Source organism: Glycine soja, chromosome 11 (assembly GCF_004193775.1).
Source record: "Glycine soja cultivar W05 chromosome 11, ASM419377v2, whole genome shotgun sequence".
NCBI classification, from domain to species: Eukaryota; Viridiplantae; Streptophyta; class Magnoliopsida; order Fabales; family Fabaceae; genus Glycine; species Glycine soja.
Genome location: NC_041012.1, coordinates 45301237 through 45323281, shown reverse-complemented (window position 1 = coordinate 45323281; position 22045 = coordinate 45301237). Strand labels below are relative to the sequence as shown.

The 22045-nt window shown below is 33.2% G+C and overlaps 1 protein-coding gene and 1 long non-coding RNA gene across 4 annotated transcripts; one reads left to right on the top strand and one right to left on the bottom strand.

Annotated features, from left to right (window-relative positions):
* Positions 1–66: 66 nt before the first annotated feature.
* On the bottom strand, positions 67–12433 carry LOC114376777 (protein DETOXIFICATION 19-like). 2 transcript variants are annotated; one of them, XM_028335044.1, is made up of 8 exons: positions 12349–12433; positions 3231–3548; positions 1776–2320; positions 1394–1480; positions 1209–1265; positions 869–1107; positions 657–775; positions 67–547 (listed from the first exon to the last, which is right to left on the bottom strand). In XM_028335044.1, the coding sequence occupies exons 2-8, from the start codon at positions 3525–3527 to the stop codon at positions 416–418; spliced, it is 1476 nt and encodes a 491-aa protein (XP_028190845.1). In that variant the 5' UTR covers positions 3528–3548; positions 12349–12433; the 3' UTR covers positions 67–415. The 2 variants fall into 2 exon arrangements, with proteins under 2 accessions (XP_028190845.1, XP_028190843.1); XM_028335042.1 differs by lacking the exon at positions 12349–12433 and having other exon boundaries at positions 3231–3604.
* Positions 12434–18659: 6226 nt separating this feature from the next.
* On the top strand, positions 18660–20052 carry LOC114375805. Of its 2 annotated transcripts, none has more exons than XR_003658845.1 (2): positions 18660–19104; positions 19364–20052. It is a non-coding gene; the product is annotated as an uncharacterized LOC114375805 (long non-coding RNA). The 2 variants fall into 2 exon arrangements; XR_003658844.1 differs by having other exon boundaries at positions 18660–19171.
* Positions 20053–22045: the final 1993 nt, after the last annotated feature.

Genomic DNA, 22045 nt, shown 5'->3' with positions numbered 1-22045 from the left:
TAACTTTTCATTTTTAATTAAAAAAATAGTTTCTTCATTTAAATTTAAATTCGAGAGTCCCACTTCTCACGCGAGAAAATAATCTATCATCAATCATATGGTTCTCCATTGTCAATTACACGTAGTTTCCTAGTTTTTTTATAGTATTCTTTTCACGGTGGGATACATTACTCCCCATCTATTCTTGATGTGTTCCCGTGAGACTGTTACATTATATGCCAAGATTTACTCTCTGCAACTCACCAACACTCCCAAATAAAATATAAAAAAAAGTGTGAGCACTTTCTCAAAATGAATATAAGCAAGAAACGCTTCACCAAAATCATGTTCAGTGTTCACCCTATCTGATAAACTTCTGCATAATAGAATGCAAACCTTTTTCTTTTTTTTTTACCATAAGTCCAATTCCATTCAGTTAAACAACAAGAGGCCGTTCTTTATCATTGTCCCTAGAGAGATCCAATTTAGTCCATTTGGCACGCCTTATGAAAAGGAAGAGAGTCCCACTTTGACAAAGTAACCCACAAATCAGACCAATCCATAAACCCTATATCATAAAGCAAATTCAACACAATCATATTAATAAAACAACTGAATGCAAAAAGATTGATATCAGAACAAACATAACCAGACTATGCAATAAATATTTTATTTACCTTGTACTGCAAATTGGTCTTAAATCCTAGGAAACATGATATTGGCAAACCAATAAGATAAAATGTAGCAAGGTTAATGTAAGCAGCCAAGTGCTGCCAGCCACATCCTCTGGACACCCCTGCAGTATTAAACACAATTTCCTCCTTGAGAATTTTTAAGTTAAAGTTATAGTTTCAAAATTTAAAAGAAATGACAAATGAGGAATTCAAACCTGACAAGACACCTTGGATGGCATCAAGTAATATTGAAATGGCAAGCAAGGGTGTCACTGAAGCAAACTCCTTTTTAATTGTAGAACTGTCGCTGAAAAACTGAATCCAGATATTGTGACCAAATCCAAGTGCCAAAACAAAACATAATCCAAGGAGGAGAGAGAGCTTCAGTGTGACACTCATCGCATGTTTAGCTCGTTCCGGGTTGCCTGCTCCCAATTCATTGGATACCCTTGTGCTGTTAAAGTTAAATTTCAACTTTTCAACACATGTACTAGAATGTTGATTCAGAAGATATGCAACAATGCAAGCAAAGGAGAATGTGTTCAATCAACTAACCTTGCAGCTGCACTGAGACCATAAGTGATCATGTAGGCAATGAATTCTGTGTTTATACTGCAGATTTTTTTGAAGATTAACAATAGTAAATTATATGAAACTTTTTTTTTTCATTTTAATTAACAATATTAAAATATATGAATCTGTTTTCGAACATATAAAGCTATTAGAATTTAGAACCTTACCATATTGCAATCAACGAAGTGGTTATCTGTGAGTCGGGCATTAGTCCAGCTAAGAAAACCAAAACTTCAAAAGCCCAATACTCCAAACTTGCATAACATAAACATCAGGTAATAAGATGATATATGAATCTGGACGAACCATGGTTTTTACCCTTGTATTGAGGTGTTTTTCACTTTAAACAAATCGTGTCTCTGATTTTTCTTAATTTCTATTTTGCGCTCTATAATTTATTGGTGCTCCTAGGTTTTTGCAAATTTGGGAGAATTTATTTTCACTGTCTATTACTCTATTATTGAGTTTGTTATTGTGTTGGCTTGTTTTTCCAATCAAGATGAACAATCAAAAGGGCTAGCTAAGTGAAAGGTTATTAGTAATTCATACCATACCATTGCAGCAGAGGGCAGAGCTAGTCTCATGTTTGTAAATACGTAACGAAATGAATGCGTTGAAAATCCTTTCCATGTCTGCTTGAACTTCTTAGCATACATTACATACAAGGCCAATAATAGCAATGATATCCATAGTGAAATAGAAGCAGCAACTGGTGCACCTGTAAAACTCAGACCTGACCACTGAACCAAGCCATATGCAACACCAATATGAACCAGCATTGGAAGAGCAGAGAGTACAACCAATGGAATTACTACAGATTGTGTCTGGAGAAACCTCAAGATGTTTTGCAAGAAGCTATAAGCAAACACTCCCGGGATAAGAAACTTCATATAAAGTGCAGCTGTTCTTGCAATGTCGGGAGATTGATGAAGCAACACTAGGATGGGTTCTGTATAGAACCAAATAATGGATATAATGATTGAAAAAATAAGAGATATGATGCAAGAGGCTTGTAGGTAAATTCCCAGCATTTGGTATTCCTTTGCACCAAATCCTTGTCCGCAGAGTGTTTCCAGTGCCCCACTCAAACCAACCTAGGACAAAAATAAGGATGTTATGATGCAATTTCCATGCTGTGAATTAATCTAGTAACAATATTTAGTCTTGTTGCATTCATTTCAATGAGCATTGAGAAAATGTTATGATGTTAAATTTGGACTACCATTTATATGTCAGAACTTAAGTATAGAGAAATAAAGATTAGAAACAATAATTTGACATTTCGCCAGAAAATTGTATCCCTGTTAATCTCCCCTACAGGCTTACATAGTATATTGTTTTCATGTTCTAACGTTGTTTCCACTCACAATTTTAGATTCTCATCTTTTTTCCTGTTTTAAAAACGTATAATCATTACTGTAAAAATTACACTCCATTATATCAAAATAATTATTGTTGTAGGTTTTTTGTACCGAGACCAAGAAAAAAAAAAGTAATAATTTTATAAAATTAATTTTATATCATCATTAATTTATTTATAGATTTTGTTGATCACCATTAATATTATAAGGGATATAAGTAAAAAAAAAATAGTTAATGTTATAAAGAAAAATTAAAATAATAATTATTTTCGGACCAATTTGGTTATCTTGCACCAAATTACAATGGGAGGGAGAGGTATTCTAGACATAGTGAAGACAATTTTATACTACTGAATGAGTTATGAAACAAAACATTAATGGCAGTTGGTTATGTAGGCTTTCAAACATTTATTGCAATTTGTGAGACCGGTAGCATAGCAACTACTCTACTGATATTGAAAAGCTTGTCATACACTAGGCTTTGTCGATCCCACTAGGCATAGATTAAGAGGCCATAAGAACACAAATTTTGTTAAAAAAAACCCTAAATTGATAATAGAAAAATAAGCTATTATATTATAAACATTTATGATGTTTTGATCTTAAATCATAAGAAAGGGGAGCAAAAGATAGAGGAATTTACCATAACTGCCACGCCAGTGACACTGAACCATGAATTTGCAAGAGTAGCACCAGCAAGCTGAAGCTCACCAAGGTGACCAACAAGCATGACAGAAACCAAAATGATCAAGTGATAGAACAAGTTGGTAAGAATCATTGGCAGTGAAAACAAGAGTTGGTGCTTGGCCTCTTCCATGTCCAACACTTTGTTCCACCATCCCTCAGCTTGGGGGGATCTTGTGTTTTGATCTCTTCCATTATTATCAGATGCTCTCAATAGGGGTACTCCTGTTCCTTCTGAACTAGAACTTGCCACCATCTTCTCTATCTCCTCTTTTATCTGCTCCACGTTTTCCATATATATGTGTAAGGAAGCACTTTGAATTTTTGGTGATATTAATATAAGCCAAACAACTTTATTATTATATAAAACTATATGCTAAACGTGACTGCTGTACAAAACTGACATGACAGATAAATATCTCTGCAACTTGTAACATTTATCTGTCGTGTCAGTGTCATCAGACTCAAACTCATCACCAATTTGGTCAGGATATTATGTCACTGGATCAGAAATTGATCTGGTGAGTTACTTAACTCACATGACAGTTTTTATATAATTATATATCGTAAATTATGCAAATGCAATGCTACATCCTAGTTGCATTAGTCTAATTATGAAGTAATTTTGAGGTATAATTAATAATATTGTGTTAGTCCAACTATGACTAGCATCGTTGCAAGTTAGAGTTCGTCCCTCCTTGCGGATGCATTAGGGATTCAATTTCGTCATGTTTAATTTTGTTTTGGTTTTTGTTTCTTTCTCTCATATAAACAAAAAAATCCTAGCCAAATCGTCTTTGAAGTGTTTATGAAAAAATAAAATATTTACTAAATTTAGATTAGGAAATAATAAAATGTACCCAAAAAAGGTAATATACAAAACAAATAAGGAAATCATGATAACATTTATAGGAACTGCTTTTTGTCACTGTCTTAAATAGAAATATTGTTTCTTTGCTTAGAAATTTCATTGTCTGGTCCGATTGAAATAGAAATATGTGTTGTTGCCCAGAATATCATATTAGATAGTCCTGCCGGAAAGGATTCGAAAATGTATTAAAGGGGATAAAAAAAATTACACAATTATTTAAATATAATTTTTTAATAAATAATAAATTTCACAAAAATATTTACAGTTAATGTTATGTATAAAATTAGAGATAAGATTTATTACTGGTAGAAAATTATCAAATCAACAGATATTTTCTTATTATTGCTCCTATTAATTTTTTAAAATTTAATTTTCTTTTTTTGTCCTTGTATATATAAAGAAAGTGTTGAGGTAGGGGGATTAGGGTCTCTGTAGTCCTAAACCTCTACCTTTCATGGTTTTAACTAATTTTTATGTGATACATTTAATTTTTTAATTTAAAAATTATAACACTTAATTATGTGTAATGCTGGAGAACATAATAATTTCTTGATTTATTGATGTATATGTAACAGCCGTAATGGTTAATAAATAAATAATACAGCAATAAGTTAATTAATAAATAAATAAATAAAAATAAAATAAAATAATATAATTAGGTCATAAATTTCCACTATATAAATCAAATGTTAACCTAGAACAACTTTTACAAAACACTTCTTTCTCTTTCTCTTCTTCACGCTTGGGGATTAGAATAAACATGTATAGGGATCCCTAAAAGATCAATTTTGGGTTGTTTCTTTTTAGTTTAAACTCTGTTTTTCCTAAATTTTTGTTTGTCATTGTGATTTAAATTCATTTGTACAAAGATTAATTTATTTACATATGCTGCAAGTTTTAGTTTCATGTGAATTGTTTGCCCATTGCAAAGCTTGATTTAAAATGGAATTATATAATAATAGCAATCATATGTATATAACTGGAAGTGGGGCTCCAATTTGAGTTGTGTGGAATGGTTTAATTTTAACAATAAACCTAGGGTCCGTTGTGTGAGAGTTTAATTCTGTTTTGGCTTTGTATATAAGAGAGAGTAACAGAATTTTAAAATAAATTCTGTTATAAGTGCTAGCCTAAGAGTGAAGTGTTGTTATTCTGTTTTGCTTGTATAAAAGGGCAATCATACATCTTAATAAAGGGTTGTTTTTCATTCTATCATTTTTCAGTCTCTAGTGCTATTCCTAGTAGGTGTGCAATTCTGTGCTTAGAAAACAGTGAGTGATACAAGAGTGAATGTGTGAGGGAGTGAATTGCCTATCTTGCAATTGAGTGAGGAACAGTGTGTGTTCCAACAATTGGTATCTAGAGCATTGGTTTCGATAGAAGGGGCAAGAATCACTAAAGAAAGGTTCTTGGAGGTGTTCTTGAAGGAGTTCTTTGATGGCTGCAGTATCTGGCTCAATTCCTGCAAATCTACCAGTTCTCACAGGAAAGAACTATGAAAATTGGAAGATTCAGATCAGGGTGGTGATGCGATTCCAAGGGGTTTGGGAGTTCGTAGAAGAAGGTTATATACCTGTGGGAGAGAGAGCAACAGAGGAACAAAAGGCTGCTGATAGAGAAAAAGAAAAGAAATATTGCAAGGCACTTTTCATTTTGCACCAAAGTGTAGATGCTGCTAACTTTGAAAAGATAGCAATGGCTCAAACCTCCAAAGAAGCATGGGACATTCTGCAGAAATCTCATGATGGAGCCACAAAAACCAAGAAGATCAAGCTGCAAACTCTGAGGCGACAATATGAACTACTACAAATGGAAAAGAATGAATCAGTTGCTGAGTACATCACAAAAGTGCAGACAGTGGTGAATTCAATGAAGGGCTATGGAGAAAAGATAATTGTGCAATCAGTTGTAGAGAAAGTGCTTAGAACCATGCCACCCAAGTTTGACCATATTGTGGTAGCCATCGAGGAATCCAAAAATCTTGAAGAGCTTAGCCTAGAGGAATTGCAGGGATCTTTGGAATCTCATGAACAGAGAATGAATGAAAGGATAAATGAGAAGAAAAGTGAACAAGCCTTGCAAGCACGGTCTAATCCAAAGAAGCATGGTGATAGATGGAAGAAAGACAAAACTGAAGGGAAGAGCAATAAATGGAGGGGAAATCAGAACAGTGATAAAGACCACAAGAAAGGAGGGGGATCCAATTCCCAAAACTCTTCAAATAGAAAGAAGTTTGACAAAAGAAGTATTCAATGCTTTAACTGTCAAAAGTTTGGGCATTTTGCTGATGAGTGTTACAGCAAACCCAATAACAAAAGAGAACGTAAAGGTGATGATGCAAAATTGGCTCAGGAAGAAGATGATGACACTGAACAGGTACTGCTAATGGTAACTACTCAAATTGAAGGGGCAAGTGATAATTGTTGGTACCTAGACACAGGTTGCTCCACTCATATGACAGGAAGAAGAGAGTGGTTTCTCAACCTTGATCAATCTGTGAAGAGCCAAGTCAAATTTGCTGATGATAGAATCTTGACTGCTGAAGGAATTGGGAAGGTCCTTATCAAAACAAAGGATGGAGGTCAGTCTTGCATCACTGATGTACTCTTTGTACCAGGTATGAAAAGTAATCTACTCAGCTTAGGTCAATTATTAGAAAAGGGCTTTATGACTAAGCTTGAAAACAAGATGTTGAGAGTGTTTGACAGAAATCACAAGCTCATTTTGAAGTCCCCTCTTTCAAAAAATAGAACATTCAAAATTGAGATTGATGTGATAGAACAAAAGTGTTTTACTACTATAGTAAACAGTGAAGAGTGGTTATGGCATTACAGATTTGGCCATTTAAATTTTAGAGATCTGATTAAGCTAAACTCAAGAGAAATGGTGCTGGGTTTGCCTCAGATCAAGCCTCCTAGTGAAGTATGTGATGGTTGTTTACAGTGTAAGCAATCAAGAAGCACTTTCAAACAAAATGTACCAATCAGGGCAAAAGAGAAACTTGAGGTGATTTACTCTGATGTGTGTGGCCCTATGCAAACTGAATCTCTGGGTGGAAACAAATACTTCATATCCTTTATTGATGAATTGACTAGGAAAGTATGGGTTTACCTAATAAGAAGGAAGAGTGATGTCTTTGAAGTCTTTGAGAAGTTCAAAAATATGGCAGAAAAGCAAAGTGGCTCATTGATCAAGATATTGAGAACAGATGGTGGTGGTGAATATGTTTCTATAGAATTTCAAGAATTTTGTGACCAAGAAGGCATAATTCATGAAGTGACTCCTCCCTATACACCTCAACATAATGGAGCTGCAGAAAGAAAAAATAGAACCATAATGAATATGGTAAGGAGCATGTTGAAAGGCAAGAGTCTGCCCAAGTACTTGTGGGGAGAGGCAGTGTCTACAGCTGTCTTCATTTTGAATAGGAGCCCTTCAAAGAGATTGGAAGGAATAACACCTGAAGAAGCTTGGAGTGGTGCTAAACCAAATGTGAGCCATTTTAGAATCTTTGGATCACTTTGTTTTAGGCATATCCCAGATCAGTTAAGAAGGAAGCTAGATGATAAAGGTGAACAAATGATCTTACTCGGATATCACTCAACTGGAGGCTATAAGCTGTTTGATCCGAAGAGTAAGCAGATAATAATCAGTAGGGATGTGGTATTTGATGAATCTAGAAGCTGGAACTGGGAGCAGAATACTGAAATGAAGGGACCTTCAATAATGATAAGGTCAGAAGAGGAAGAAACAAGTGAAGGGAATGGTAATACCACTCAAAGAGAAGTGAGACCCCAGAGAAATGCACCCAAACCAGCTAGATTTCAAGGTTTTGAGATGTTGTCTGATGCTGATGTAAGTGCAGATGGGAATCTTGTACATTTTGCTCTGTTTTCTAAAGCAGAACCAATAAACTTTGAAGATGCTATGACTGATCAAAGGTGGGTTGAAACTATGACAGAAGAGCTTAAATCTATTGAGAAAAATCAAGTGTGGGAGCTGGTATCTCAACCAAAATCGAAGAAGCCCATTGATGTGAAGTGGATCTATAAGATTAAGACAAATCCAGAAGGCAAGGTGGTCAAGTATAAAGCTAGACTTGTGGCTAGAGGATTTTTACAGAAAGCTGGGATTGACTACAGAGAAGTGTTTGCACCAGTTGCTAGAATTGAGACTATTAGAACAGTAGTGGCAATTGCTAGCCTAAAGAATTGGACAATGCACCAACTAGATGTGAAGTGTGCTTTCTTAAATGGTCCTCTTGATGAGGAGGTCTATGTGACTCAGCCACCTGGATTCTCTATAGCTGGCCAAGAGTCAAAGGTTCTCAGGTTGAGAAAAGCTCTTTATGGACTTAAGCAAGCCCCAAGAGCTTGGAACAAGAAAATTGATAGTTTTATGATGAAAATTGGCTTTGATAAGTGTAGCTGTGAGTTTGGAGTCTATGTAAGATCCAAATCAGTAGGTAATATCATTATTATATGCCTCTATGTGGATGATTTGTTGATCACTGGTGGTAATGAAAGTGAGATAGCAGAACTGAAAAGGGAATTGATGAGTGAGTTTGAAATGACTGATATGGGGGTTCTATCCTATTTCCTTGGATTTGAATTCAAGAAGACTGAGAGAGGTATTTTGATGCACCAGAGCAAGTATGCAACAGAAATATTGAAGAGATTCAACATGGTTGAATGTAATTCAGCAGCAACACCAACAGAGGCAGGTCTTGTACTTGAAAAGGAGGGCAAGGAAGACAAAGTCGATGCAACTGAGTTCAAACAGATTGTTGGTTCTCTCAGGTACTTGTGTCATTCAAGACCTGATTTGGAATTTGCTGTTGGACTGGTAAGTAGATATATGAAAGGACCCAGAATTCCTCATCTCCTAGCTGCCAAGAGGATTCTAAGGTTCATAAAAGGGACCATCAATGCTGGAATTTTATTTTCAAATAAAGACAATAGCAACTCAGAGGAATTGATGGGATATACTGATGCAGATTGGGGAGGAGACAGAGATGACAGAAAGAGTACTACAGGTTACATATTCATGTATGGTGCAGCACCAATATCGTGGTGTTCTAAGAAGCAATCCATAGTGGCTCTATCAACATGTGAAGCTGAGTATGTTGCAGCTGCAATGAGTGCTTGTCAAGCTGTCTGGTTGGACACATTACTACAGGAATTAAAAATCAAAGAGAGTGATGGAGTGAAGCTTTTTGTGGATAATAAGTCAGTTATAAGTCTGTCAAAGAATCCAACCTCTCATGGTAGAAGCAAACACATAGAAACAAGGTTTCACTATCTTAGGGATCAAGTGAACAAAGAGAAATTGAAAGTGGATTACTATTGCACATTTGATCAACTTGCTGATATTTTAACAAAACCCCTCAAAGGGGAGAGGTTTAAAATGTTAAGGGACAGAATTGGCTTGATGGACTTAGGAGATCAGAATTAAGGGAGGGTGTGAGAGTTTAATTCTGTTTTGGCTTTGTATATAAGAGAGAGTAACAGAATTTTAAAATTCTGTTATAAGTGCTAGCCTAAGAGTGAAGTGTTGTTATTCTGTTTTGCTTGTATAAAAGGGCAATCATACATCTTAATAAAGGGTTGTTTTTCATTCTATCATTTTTCAGTCTCTAGTGCTATTCCTAGTAGGTGTGCAATTCTGTGCAATTCTGTGCTTAGAAAACAGTGAGTGATACAAGAGTGAATGTGTGAGGGAGTGAATTGCATATCTTGCAATTGAGTGAGGAACAGTGTGTGTTCCAACACGTTGATGAGGTTAATGGTTTTCTTGGAGTGAATTTGTAAAAAAATGTTGATACTTAGATGCTTTCCTTGAAGGTGTAATATATGTGTTTAATTCGTTAATGATCCTGCATATTTAATTGATAAATGGATGGTAGCTGAAAAAAAAAATATACATTCTTTTCAAGGTGCAATAATATATGTTTAATATGATTGATCATTGAAAATATTATAATTATGAGTGCAGCACCGGCAATACTGATATGCGTAGTTCTTGCTTTTATTTGTATTTATATTCATACTAGATTCTGAAAGTTCCCTGTAAGTATATGCTTGTGAGTTACAAAGAAAAAGAAATATATCAAACAAATTTAATTGATTCATTGTATACGTGCTTGTGGTCCATGTCCTTGCTTTTCAGTTTTATATAAATAAAATAAGGTTGTTATAGAAATTATTGTTTTATAGAGATTATTTTGTTACTTTATAAATTAATTGTTGTAAAAGTTTTTATTTTATTTTATTTTGTTGAATTAATATATTTTAATTTAATTTATATTTTGTTATGTCAAGTAAATGTTATTATTGAATAATATGTGTAGGGTGCATGAGATGCGATAAATTATTTTATTATGAAAATGTGATTGAGATGATGTGTAAGTGATAATCATTTGATACGTAATGGATTGTGAATTACATGACTCTTGAAATGTTGTATGTTTTGAGTTGTGAGCCATGAATTATGTAATCACACAACTGTAAGACGGGCGACGAGTTAATGCGCGATGAGTTGTGATGGGATCCACTGTGGGAACCCGACGAGTTAATCACTTGAGGCGCACTGAGTTAAAATATATATTTTTTAAAAAAATATATATACAATCGAGATTTTGAAAACAATTGAGTAGTTGTGTGCATTGCATAATTTATAGGTAGAGTCTGCGTGTTCAAATGTTTTTTTTTTTTTGGGTTGGACCTGAATCAGGAGGGAGAGGCCCTGACGGACTCTTCGGAGTGTAGGTCTTGGGGGTCATCCGGTTTGAGTGCTCCTGTAAGTATATGCCGATCCCACATGGTTAGAGCATTCTCGCAAAACAGCGTGACCCTGACTGGTCTCCCTATGATTTCACTTAGTGAGAGTGACCTGACTTGCCCATTGTGAGGCATGTCCTGTCATGTACTCCTAGGCGCCCGACGAGGTTTTTCACTGAAAAATGGTACCACATTGCATGTAGGCTTGAGTCTAAAGTATTTGTTGCATAACGCATGTGTTTGACTTTCATTGGATTAATAATTGTGGTTTGATGTTATTTTCTGGAGTGGATGAACTTGAATGGATATGCATAATATGTGTGATTTTGTTGAAATAATGTTAATTATATAAATTCAGTTGTAAGTATTACATGTTTCACATGCTCTAACATTTTATTATATATAAATGTGATAACTCATTCCCGGTGTGTGTATGTGTTTGGGTTGATTGTCATTTGTTCAGGTGAGTCATCATATGATGAATCCCATGTTAGAGCCAGAGAGACTTAGTCTGTGATAGAGACATGCTCTGATAAGTGTGACATTGGGGCATAGGATTTTCTTCGCATGATATATTTTCCGTAAACGATATAGTTGTGTTACGTTTCTTTTTAATTTTTTTTATTATTCATTCAGTATGGACGACCTTGTTTTAAGCCGGGATAACTTTGTTGTTTTTATTCGAACAATTTCTACTATGTTTTCATAAAGTGAATGTGAATCCTTTATCTTTTGAAATCAATTTAAAGTCAATATGTTTATAAAAAAATCTGCATAATTTTATTTCCTTGTATTTGTTATTTGTAGACCTCTTGTCAGCTTATTTCTCAATTCCTATCAATGCCCACAACCTATGATTTACTTCCTGAGTCGGGCAAGGTTTGGAACTTTGATCGTATCTAGAATAATTTATTGACATTTTCGCTTTGCTTGGACTAAAATTCTTATATTGACTTTTTCAAATATGTTGAACGATTTAGCAATAAACGTGTTTGAACATGCAGCTTCTTTTCTTTTATACCCTGACAAAATAGGCCCGCAATAACTTATATGTTTTTTAATTTTTTGTGTGGAATTTGAGCGGTTATTTCGGAACCTTATTGCTTTCACAATGTCCGAGTCTTCTGCTTTTTGCATTGTATTTGTTTCTTCTATCATGTTCATCTGTAGTGTTAGAGTGTTACTATGTTTAATCTTTGCTGATTTTTCAGGGAATTTCCATGGCTCTTCTTTTGGGCCTTTTTGCAGGGGGTAGTTTGTTGGAGTTAGTGCTTTGGATTTTATTTTAATTTTCAGAGTGTTGTGTCAAGTATTATAGGCAATTAGCCCAGAAATAAAACAAACAAAATGAGTTTATGGAACAGATTACAGAGAGAAAAAAATGAACAAGTGCAGAAATGGAGAATGGATTTGAAAGTTAGACATACCTGTTACCTCGTCCGAAAATGCCTCATGAAGTATTAGAGGGTATTATTAACACTTGTCCCGTATGTATGGCTTACTCAAAAGCGTGTATATATAGAAATTATGATCGATTTGTGGAATAAAAAATATTATGATCGAAGCATGATTTAATTTAGGAGACGTTAACGTCTTGGAATGGAAGCTTAGGCTTACCATAGCGAGGAACGCATCCATGCTCTCAACGTCGCAATCATATATATGTTCACATCTACAAAGTATGGCAAACGCTAATTTGCTTCTTCTTCATACAATATAATTATTGACAAATAAAAAGACAAAGGTTGCTGATTCATCATCCGGAAAAAAAAAAGGAACAAAACAACAGAACCAAAGAGAGACAGTTTAGTGTATCTTATTGACTTTATTCCAAACAAATTCCTTTATAGTAATATATGTAACATCTCATTTTTTTAAATAAATTAAAAACGTTTTTTTAGTAAAAATAAATAAATAAAGAAAAAATAATTATAATAAAATAATGCTTTAAATATATATATATATATATATATATATATATATATATATATATATATATATATTTTTGATTTATTCATTTGATAGGAAATAAAATAGAGTTCTTTTATATAAAATAAATAAATAAAGTAAATAATAAGTTATGAGTACCCTAGATATAAATAGCAATATCTTAGGTCAGTTTTCAGATCAACATGCCTTTTCTTTCCCTTATTTTCATTTTTCTCTTTTCTCTCAAAATCCTCTCTTTTTCCCGCAGACCACCAAACCTGTCTTAGAAAAATGACGATCTCAGACTCATTCACCGTTGGATCGTCGTGAAATTTAATCACCAGGTTTGTAACTCAATTTCGAGCCTTTTCAATGTTGGGAATTTCAAAATCATGTCGGAGTTGAGAGAAATACACTTCGCATCATAGCCTTTTCTTTTCCCGCATAAACCCAAAACTATCTTAGTAAAACTATGATCTCGGATTAGTTAGCCGTTGGATTGTCGTAAAATTTTAATATGTGGTTCTTGATTCAATTTCGCACGTCTTAACCATTGGGATTTGAAAAATAATATCCACGGAGAGAGAAAACAGAATCGCACGAAGACATTATAAAATGTCGGCTTCAATCCCTTCTTCTCTCTGACGTTTGGGAACCCTATCAGAGCAATCAGAGGAAAAAATTGAAGAATCTCAGGAACTTACTAGAGATGCCTCTATCGCTGTCGGAAGACACGTGAGCCCGCTTAGAGATAAGGGATGAGTTTATCGCAATTGGGGTTAGAATGAACATGTTTAGGGATCCTTAGAAAATTAAATTGGGTTTATTTTTGAATGTTTATTAAATTATAATTTTTCCTTTATCATTGTAAATACATTATTGATTTCCTGATGCAAATTGGATGATAAAATAGAGTGATCTTGGTGTTTTTATTTTTTTTATATCTATGATTTTGATTAATTAATTTTGGTATAATTGTGCGAAATTATTTGAGGGGTTTTATAAATTGTTATATTGAGATTATGAAATGGTGATTCAAATTTGAGTATGTGGTAATTTGAATCTGTGATTAATGGTGAAATAGATGTGTATTGAGCTCTGAGCTATGAACTGTGAAATCACACAATTGTAAGACCCTTTAAGGGCGACGAGTATTGTGATGGAATCCATTGTGGGAACCCAACGAGTTAAAATGATTTTGAAAACAATTGTGTAGTTGTGTGTATTGCATAGTTCATAGGTAAAGTGTGTATGATTCATGAGGTATTATAACGTGTTAATTGAGATTATACCATTGAGATTAAGTGTATGTGATAAATTGTGTATGCATGTGATTGAGCTGTTGTGTGCATTGAGTTGTGAACTATGAATTGTACAATCACACGATTATAAGTCCCTTTAAGGGCGACGAGTTAATGCTAAGTCTCTTTAAGGGCGACGAGTTAATGCTAAGACCCTTTAAGGGTGACGAGATAAACTATTTGAGAACAATTAAGGAGTCGTGTGTTTTGTACAGTTCATAGATAGAGTCTGTGTGCTAAAATATTTTATGGGTTGGACTTGAATTGAGATGGAGAGGTCCTGACGGACTCTTCAAAGTGTAGGCCTTGGGGGTCACCCGATTTGAGTGCTCTTTTAAGCCTATGTTGATCTCATCTGATTGGAACATTCTCGCAAAACATTGTGATCCTGACTGGTCTCCCTATGATCTTATCTAGTGAGAGTGACCTAACTTGCTAGTGTGTGGTTTGTCTTGTCATGTACTCCTAGGCGCCCGACGTGGTTTTTCACTGACATGGTACCACATTGCATATAAGATAGTCTTAGTGTATATCTTGCATAACGCTTGTGTATTGATCAATATTGATTGACTTGATGACATTGTGTTTTGATCCTTGATTACGTAAATGTTTTGAAAATGAATGAAATGTGTTGTGTGATGATGTGATGTTGGATGACAAAGTGGTGAAATGATGTGAGTTATGTTTAAGTAAATTTTATTTTGTTTTTATGATATTTATACCTACATGTTGTATCGTTACTCTTCATTAGTTAGGAATGTGATAACTCACTCCAGTGTACTATTTGTGTTTGGATCATGTGATGATCTCGAACCTTGTGTTTGTGAGAGCAGATAAATAGGTGAATGACTATGAAGAATCTCATGCTAGAGGACACGGGAACACAATACTATGATAGGATGTGACATTAGGATATAAGTTCTATATTAATTGTATGAAATTTTGGACGACCTTATTTTGAGTCAAAGTGAATTTATTATTTATTTAGATAAGTTTTATTATGATGTTAGAAAGGTGAATGTGAGTCTTTTACCCTTTTAAAAGACTTGTATTTAAAAAAAATATTTTAAATAATTTTTATTAATATTTAAATTTTTATTTCTTTTATTATTAATACATATATGTATGGGGTAGAGGGTGTCACAATATAGCTACCAACGGCAACCAAATAAAATTACTTACCAATTTTTTACCTCTTAATTTTTAAACTTTTCTATCATTATCCTTTTTATTCTATTGTATAATCTTTATTATTTTTTACTTCTTTTTTATTTTTTTTCCTTGTCTTCTCAGCTAAAAATGTGTCAAACGACGCGATCAATATTCATTCGAAAAAAAATCCATTTTTCAGTTAAAATAATTTAGGGTAGTAAATGGTATGGAACCCACTTTTTTTTATAAAATTTAAAATGATGGAATCCTTCTTTTCCTGTCATGCCAACGCAGCATCTTTAATATGAGACTGTGAAGTTTGGTGTATTTCAATGTTAAGATTTTAAAATCTTGAGTTATTCTAAGTAATATAAATCAAGGGTTTAGTTTAATTATTTGAACAAAATGCGTGAATTAATTTAAAATCTTAAGTTATTTTAAGTAGTATATCTTAACCTATTTTATAATTCCTCTAAAAAAAACCCTATTTTATGATTGGAAATGAATGGCATTTCCGTGTTGGTATGCTAGATTAGTGGCATATAAAATTGATACTATCTCTTAAAAAATAAAATTGATATAATATAAATATAAAAACATAAATTCTAAAATAAAATAAATATATTAACGTTTTTCATAAATTAATTTTAGTTATTATAAATACTCAACATTTACACAATTAAAAATAGGGTCCAAAGAGATAGCAACAATAAGGAGACAAAAAAATATTATTAAATTTTTATCAAAGACAGAACACTTCACAAAATGTTAAATCTTAATGACATAGAATGCACAAAAATCACGTAACAAGTCATATTTATGTGTCAGGTCATCATCATGCCCATAACAATTTGACAAAAAAATTAATAAACGGTTAGTCCAAATTTGTAAAAGTAAATTAACAGGGAACCAATTGCACTAAAAAAAAAATAGAGAATAAAAATGTAATTAAATTAAAAAGTAATAACAAATTAGCTAGTATCCAAAAATATTAAAAAAATCTAATAAGATTTCCAATACCGATGCATAGCCCTTTTGAAAGTGATTCTTTGTCCCAAATCCAACTCAATGAAATTTCATAATCTCCAAAGAAAATCATAGACCTAAATATAGACAATTATTTATAAAGCCACGACCAAAGAACAATAATATAAACTTAAAACTATTGTATATATTTTCCCGGAAACAAAAAATAATCCACAGATATTGAAATAAACTTCCCTCTACAGATAACATAGCGTATACAAAAACTGCAAGTTATGCAGCAGAGTTCAGAGGCACGAAATGTATAGAAAGAATATACAGACTATATAGACAACAAGGAAATGAATAAGCAAGAGCTGAAATGACAATTTATTTTCCATTTTTAAGAAGTTACTTGCAAAGGCATTGTACATTTTCAAACTAACAGTAGTAGGAATGCATCATGGCAGTGGTAATTATAGGAACAAAGAAGCACAAATTTGTTGTGCATGCTTATATAATATCGGTGAGAAGAAAAAAGCAAAAAAAAAAAAAAATACTAATAATAACCAAAGAGAGCTTGAAATGGAGTTACATGGTCAATCTTTCTTTTCTTCAATCTTCTCTTCAACCTTTTTTTCTTCCACCTTGGTTTCTTTGACTTCCTTGACCTTTGCCTTCCCTTGCTTTGGCTTCATGAAGCAAAAGCAAGAGCAGCAGGGGCACTGGAACAAGAACTTCATTATTGCCTTGCTAACTAGCTTGCTAGTGCTTAGATAGTTGTTGTTAATGTTAGATCTCAAATTCCTGGACAAGAAGGGCAATGTGTGCAGCTTTTGGGACCTCTTAATTTCTAGCTTTCTTTGTTCAATAATTTGTGCTATTTAATTCCCTTGATTTGCTCTGTACTGCTATTTCTTTAGCCAGCAGTGTCCATTGGATTCCACTTATGTCACTTTCAATATGTAGTGCATGTTTATTAATAGTGCCAGCTTTAGAGGGAGTGAGAGAGTGTGAGGTGGTTGAGCTAGGCTAGCCATGTTGAAAATGGGGTTATTAGTCACATTTGATGTTTCTTTGTGGGTCAACTTGGCCATGCTATGCTAGCTAATGAAATAATAAGAGTGCACCCATATCTCTTGTTTTTTTTGGTCCACCAAATAAGCTCCTCCTAAGCTGGCATGCATTTTAGGTATAATTTTATCTCAAAAGGGTGGTTTTAGACTTGAAACATTAGGCGCCTATTGTCATTATGCTCAATTCAGTTTCAATTCTAAGATCATTGCTACCACAATAAGAAGGTTAAATTAATAATTCTAATATTGCTAAGCATGATGATGTAGCTTTTCTTTTCTTTTCTTTTTTTGAAGTCGATGTAGCTTTTCATTTTACTCCCTATAAGAAGAAAAGTTGTATTTCAGTCTTCATTCTTCATTTAAAAAAATGTTTACAAAATCTGTTCTTGCCATTATTTTAGACATCTCCCTCTAACCCTTTTCACATATAACTCCATGTTATGGGGTGGTTATTTATATTGAATTATAAGGATTATAAACGAATTGTAAGAAGCAATTGAGTTAATGACTTTAACTCATTGAATCCCATCTCAGCACAAAAATTTTCATTATTACAAGATTATCAAGAATACAGACCGGTTACAATATATAAATTTATCCGCTACTAAATATGAAATTTTAGTTGTTTTTTTTTGTTGGGTAAAGTATTTACTAACGGCCTTTTAAGGTTGTCGATAAAATTTACCATTTAATCCGTCAAAAATTTCGACTTACAGTGCGTTTTTCGATTACAGTAGATTTTCTACCCTTGGTACTGAACATTTTTGTTGTAGTGTGTGGCCCATCACTACTAAAATTCTTGTAAATAGCATAAATTTATCTCCTCCATGTTGTTACCCTTCTTAAATACTCACATAACTTAAAAAGCATGTTTGGTTTGCACTTGTAAAATTACGTTTGAGACAAAAGTAATTTTGTCACACAGGACTGTTTTTGTGTTCATTTTGTTTTTATCCATTGAATTTATACTGAAATGGGCATCATAACATTTTCAACTGCAAACCAAACATCCACCTGAGCCTTAAAAGTTAAGAGTATTTTTCTTCCAGGAATCCCACAGCAGAAGCACCAATGGATCGGATTTGCTCTAGTGGATCCATCTTCCACAACCTTGCAACTTGGGACACATCCACTCCTAAATCAACACTCTATACATATTACAGCTTACTAATTCCCTCTAGATTAGTTCAGAACTTAAAGTGAGTTACCGACATCTCAAAAATATATCAATAATTAGTAATTTCACTCATCAAGTGTCATATAGCATTAAATATTGGCGGCACAAAATATACAAAAACCAAAATTGGAGGACGTGGGTTGTTATTGGCTTCTACTTCCTACTTCCTACTATATTATTATTTGGAAGCATATCCTACATATACAGAATAAATATATAATCTCATCCATTTTAAATGGACTTTAGTTCATGAACGGTGAATCCATACACGTGCAACATGACACAGATTGCGTAGCAAAACAGAACAGGCCTAGCTGTATACTACCTATTGTCATCAACAGTTTGGCACACAAGGAGACACAACAAGGTACTCTTCTTTTAAGCTCATCAAATTCAGCAGTTTGGCCTACACACACACGCAAGGTACATCATCAAAAAGTTAATTTTCTTCCCAAACCATACATTTGAGATGGAAAGTGCATGATTTTGTTCACTTTGGCTCTTTACGATGGTCATTAGTCACAAGCACCAAGATTCCTTATTTTCTTTCCAAGTCTCCTAGCGTCAACATACTGCTCATATCAAGTAATGTTATTCACAAAGCCATCATGAAGAACTTACATATGTTCATTGTTTCAACACATAATTTAACGTACTCCTCTTATCTCATTAATGTTTATTGGTTACCAAAAAATTACAAAATTATATGTTCAATAGGAAATAAGATCTTGTGATTTTTAATAAATTTCAATTAATACCTCAAAAGAAATAAGATCTTGTGATTTTTAATAAATTAAAGAATATCTTAAAAAGAGTGTATTGATGTGTGCATTTGGGTTTGCAGTTAGTCAATTTCTTGATTGTCCAACTACTGCAGCACAAAGGATAATTCGATACATCAAAATTTCACCAGCTGAGGGTCTTTGTTTTCAGCTAGCACTGACACTAAACTCAAAAAGGTTTAGTGATTCAGACTGGGGAACATGTTTGGATACCAGAAGGTCAATCACGGGTTTTTTTTTCTTGGATTTTCACTGGCTTCTTGGAAAAGCAAGAAACAACCTACTATATCTAAATCCTCTTCGGAGATATTAGATGAGTTTGATGCTTAAGGGAGAAGGAAACAAAAAAAAAAAAAAATCGTGAGTTCAATTTTCTTTGCTAACAAAACTAACACTCAGACAAATTAATATTAGCTGATAAAAAAAATCTAAGTCCTCCTCGGAAGCAGAGTACAGGATCTTAGTTCAAATCGTATGTGAATTGCACAATGGTTGACAATGAGTAAGCTGTAATATGTATAGAGTGTAAAGCAACTTTGGCAGCAAGGCCTTTTAGGGATATTCAATCCAAGCTTGGAATGTTCAATATACACATTCCAACTTGAGGGGGGTTTTATGCCAGCTGTACAATTCTATTTATTTTTGTTAGTATTTATTAGTCAGTTATGATTATTGATAGCAAATGTAGTATAAATAGCTTTTACGTTTTTGTTTTTTTTTTCAAGCTTTCAATTGAGTGTTGTTTTTCTCTCATTTTTCTCTGATCTTCAGAAAATTGACACTGAGAAATATAATCTCAAAAAATAAAACAAAATAAAAGCTCTGACACCAAACATCCACTATAGTCAAGAATATGAAAATATTCTTATCTTATTAACGATGGGAAAATTTTATTCCCACCTATTAATAAATTAACATTTTATATTTTTGAGAATATATTGTTTGAAAAAAATATTTTTATTCTCTTTTTAACAAACATAAAAAAAATACCAGGAAATATTAATGATTAATTTGTTAGTGGGAGGATTTTAACCGGTAAATTCTTTCTCTTTTCTTCTCCTTTTAACTACCAATTCAATCTTATAATTTTTAACATAAAAAAAAAAAAAAACTTGTTCTCATATTACTTTCTCATGAATGTAGAAACATTAGGTATATCAAAATCACCATAAGAAATAAAACATAGTAAATTTTGGAATAACGCCACAATACAAGTCACACACCTCAATTCCATAAAACAGTTTAAGAAGAAAGAGTTCCACAAATTTTATGAGATAATGACACATATGAGTAACGCAGTCTGATGGTATCCATCCCATTGCTGATTGCTCATATTTGTGGGCCAAAGTTACTAAGGTTTGGGCTCTCTTTCTTCATCTGCTACTAAACTAAACTTATTGGCATCCTTATCCATCCTTTACAACGCGACAAAAGAGAAAAGAATTTGAAAATTTCAACAATAACAACAAAAATGTTAACAAAAGTTGTGGATTGGGCTAGCTGTATTACCCCATAAGGTTGCCTACCCTCCCCCACAATTCAATTTCGTTTGGACCAAAGTGTATATTTAAGTTAGCAACCAAAAGAGAGAAAAAAAAAAAGTGAAAAGGAAAAGCATATATGCCATTTTCGCTTTTTCTTTTCTTTTCCTTTCTTTCCATTGTTTTGAAGGGTACCTAGAGGAAGTGGAGAGAATTTGGAAGACGATGGATCATAGTTATTCATTCCACGGAATCTATACATCTCCCTATATAAAGTATGTAATTTGCATCTAATCTATATTTTACGTATATACATGTATACAGAAAATAACTAAATTAAAGCCGAAAGCGAAACCTCAAAAGGTATTAGTATCTAACTAAACGTCCACTTATGGTACATGGTAAAAAAGAAAATTAGCATATCTTTCTTAATGATTAATATTAGCAAGAAAAACCAAAAACATGGATGGTGTTTGCTTACCCCCATATGAATTACCAGCAGCACTGTGCCTAGAGATATTCTCCTTGATACCAGAAAAGGAAAAATAACCTTGAAAAAATCATGTAAAAATTACTTTAAACAAGTTCTTATAAAATGATAAAAAAAAAAAAACGTTGAGGCTATTAAAAAATTATAAAAAAAAAACAACGAAAACCGCCGAAGAAGGTGGGATTGGTGCCAATACCAACAAATAAAGTCAATGGGCACCGAGTATTTTGGGCCTAAGTCAGTTTAGTATTTTCTGGGTCAAGTTGGATTTGATTACTTATAAACCAAGTTAAAGTTCTTGTTAATTAAGCATATTGGGTTGACAAAGTGCCTAGAGTTAAGTGATACTGTACTAAGTAATATAACGTGAAGCTGTCAACATTTAAGTGTGAGACAATTGAGATTTGAGGTTGCGTAATAACAATTCTTAATGTTTTCTTATATAGGAGTTTTAGATTCTTCATTAGTTAAACAAATAGAAAAGAGCCACAACTTCCAAGAATTGATTTCATAAGACAAACGGTCATTTAAGCTGATTATTTTTTCATTTATTGTGTGAGATCATATTCTCAAACAGAGTCAAAATTGAGTTAAAATATTCCATATCGGGCCCAAAGTTTGTTCATTAAATCAACAATAACAAGTTGGCGTTTGTGAACTATATATCTTAGGCTTTAAAATAGAGCAGAATTGTATATATGAAAAAATGTCTATTAGTTTGGTAAAAAAATCTATTAAGGAAAATCTACCTTTTAAATACCTAGATTAAAAAA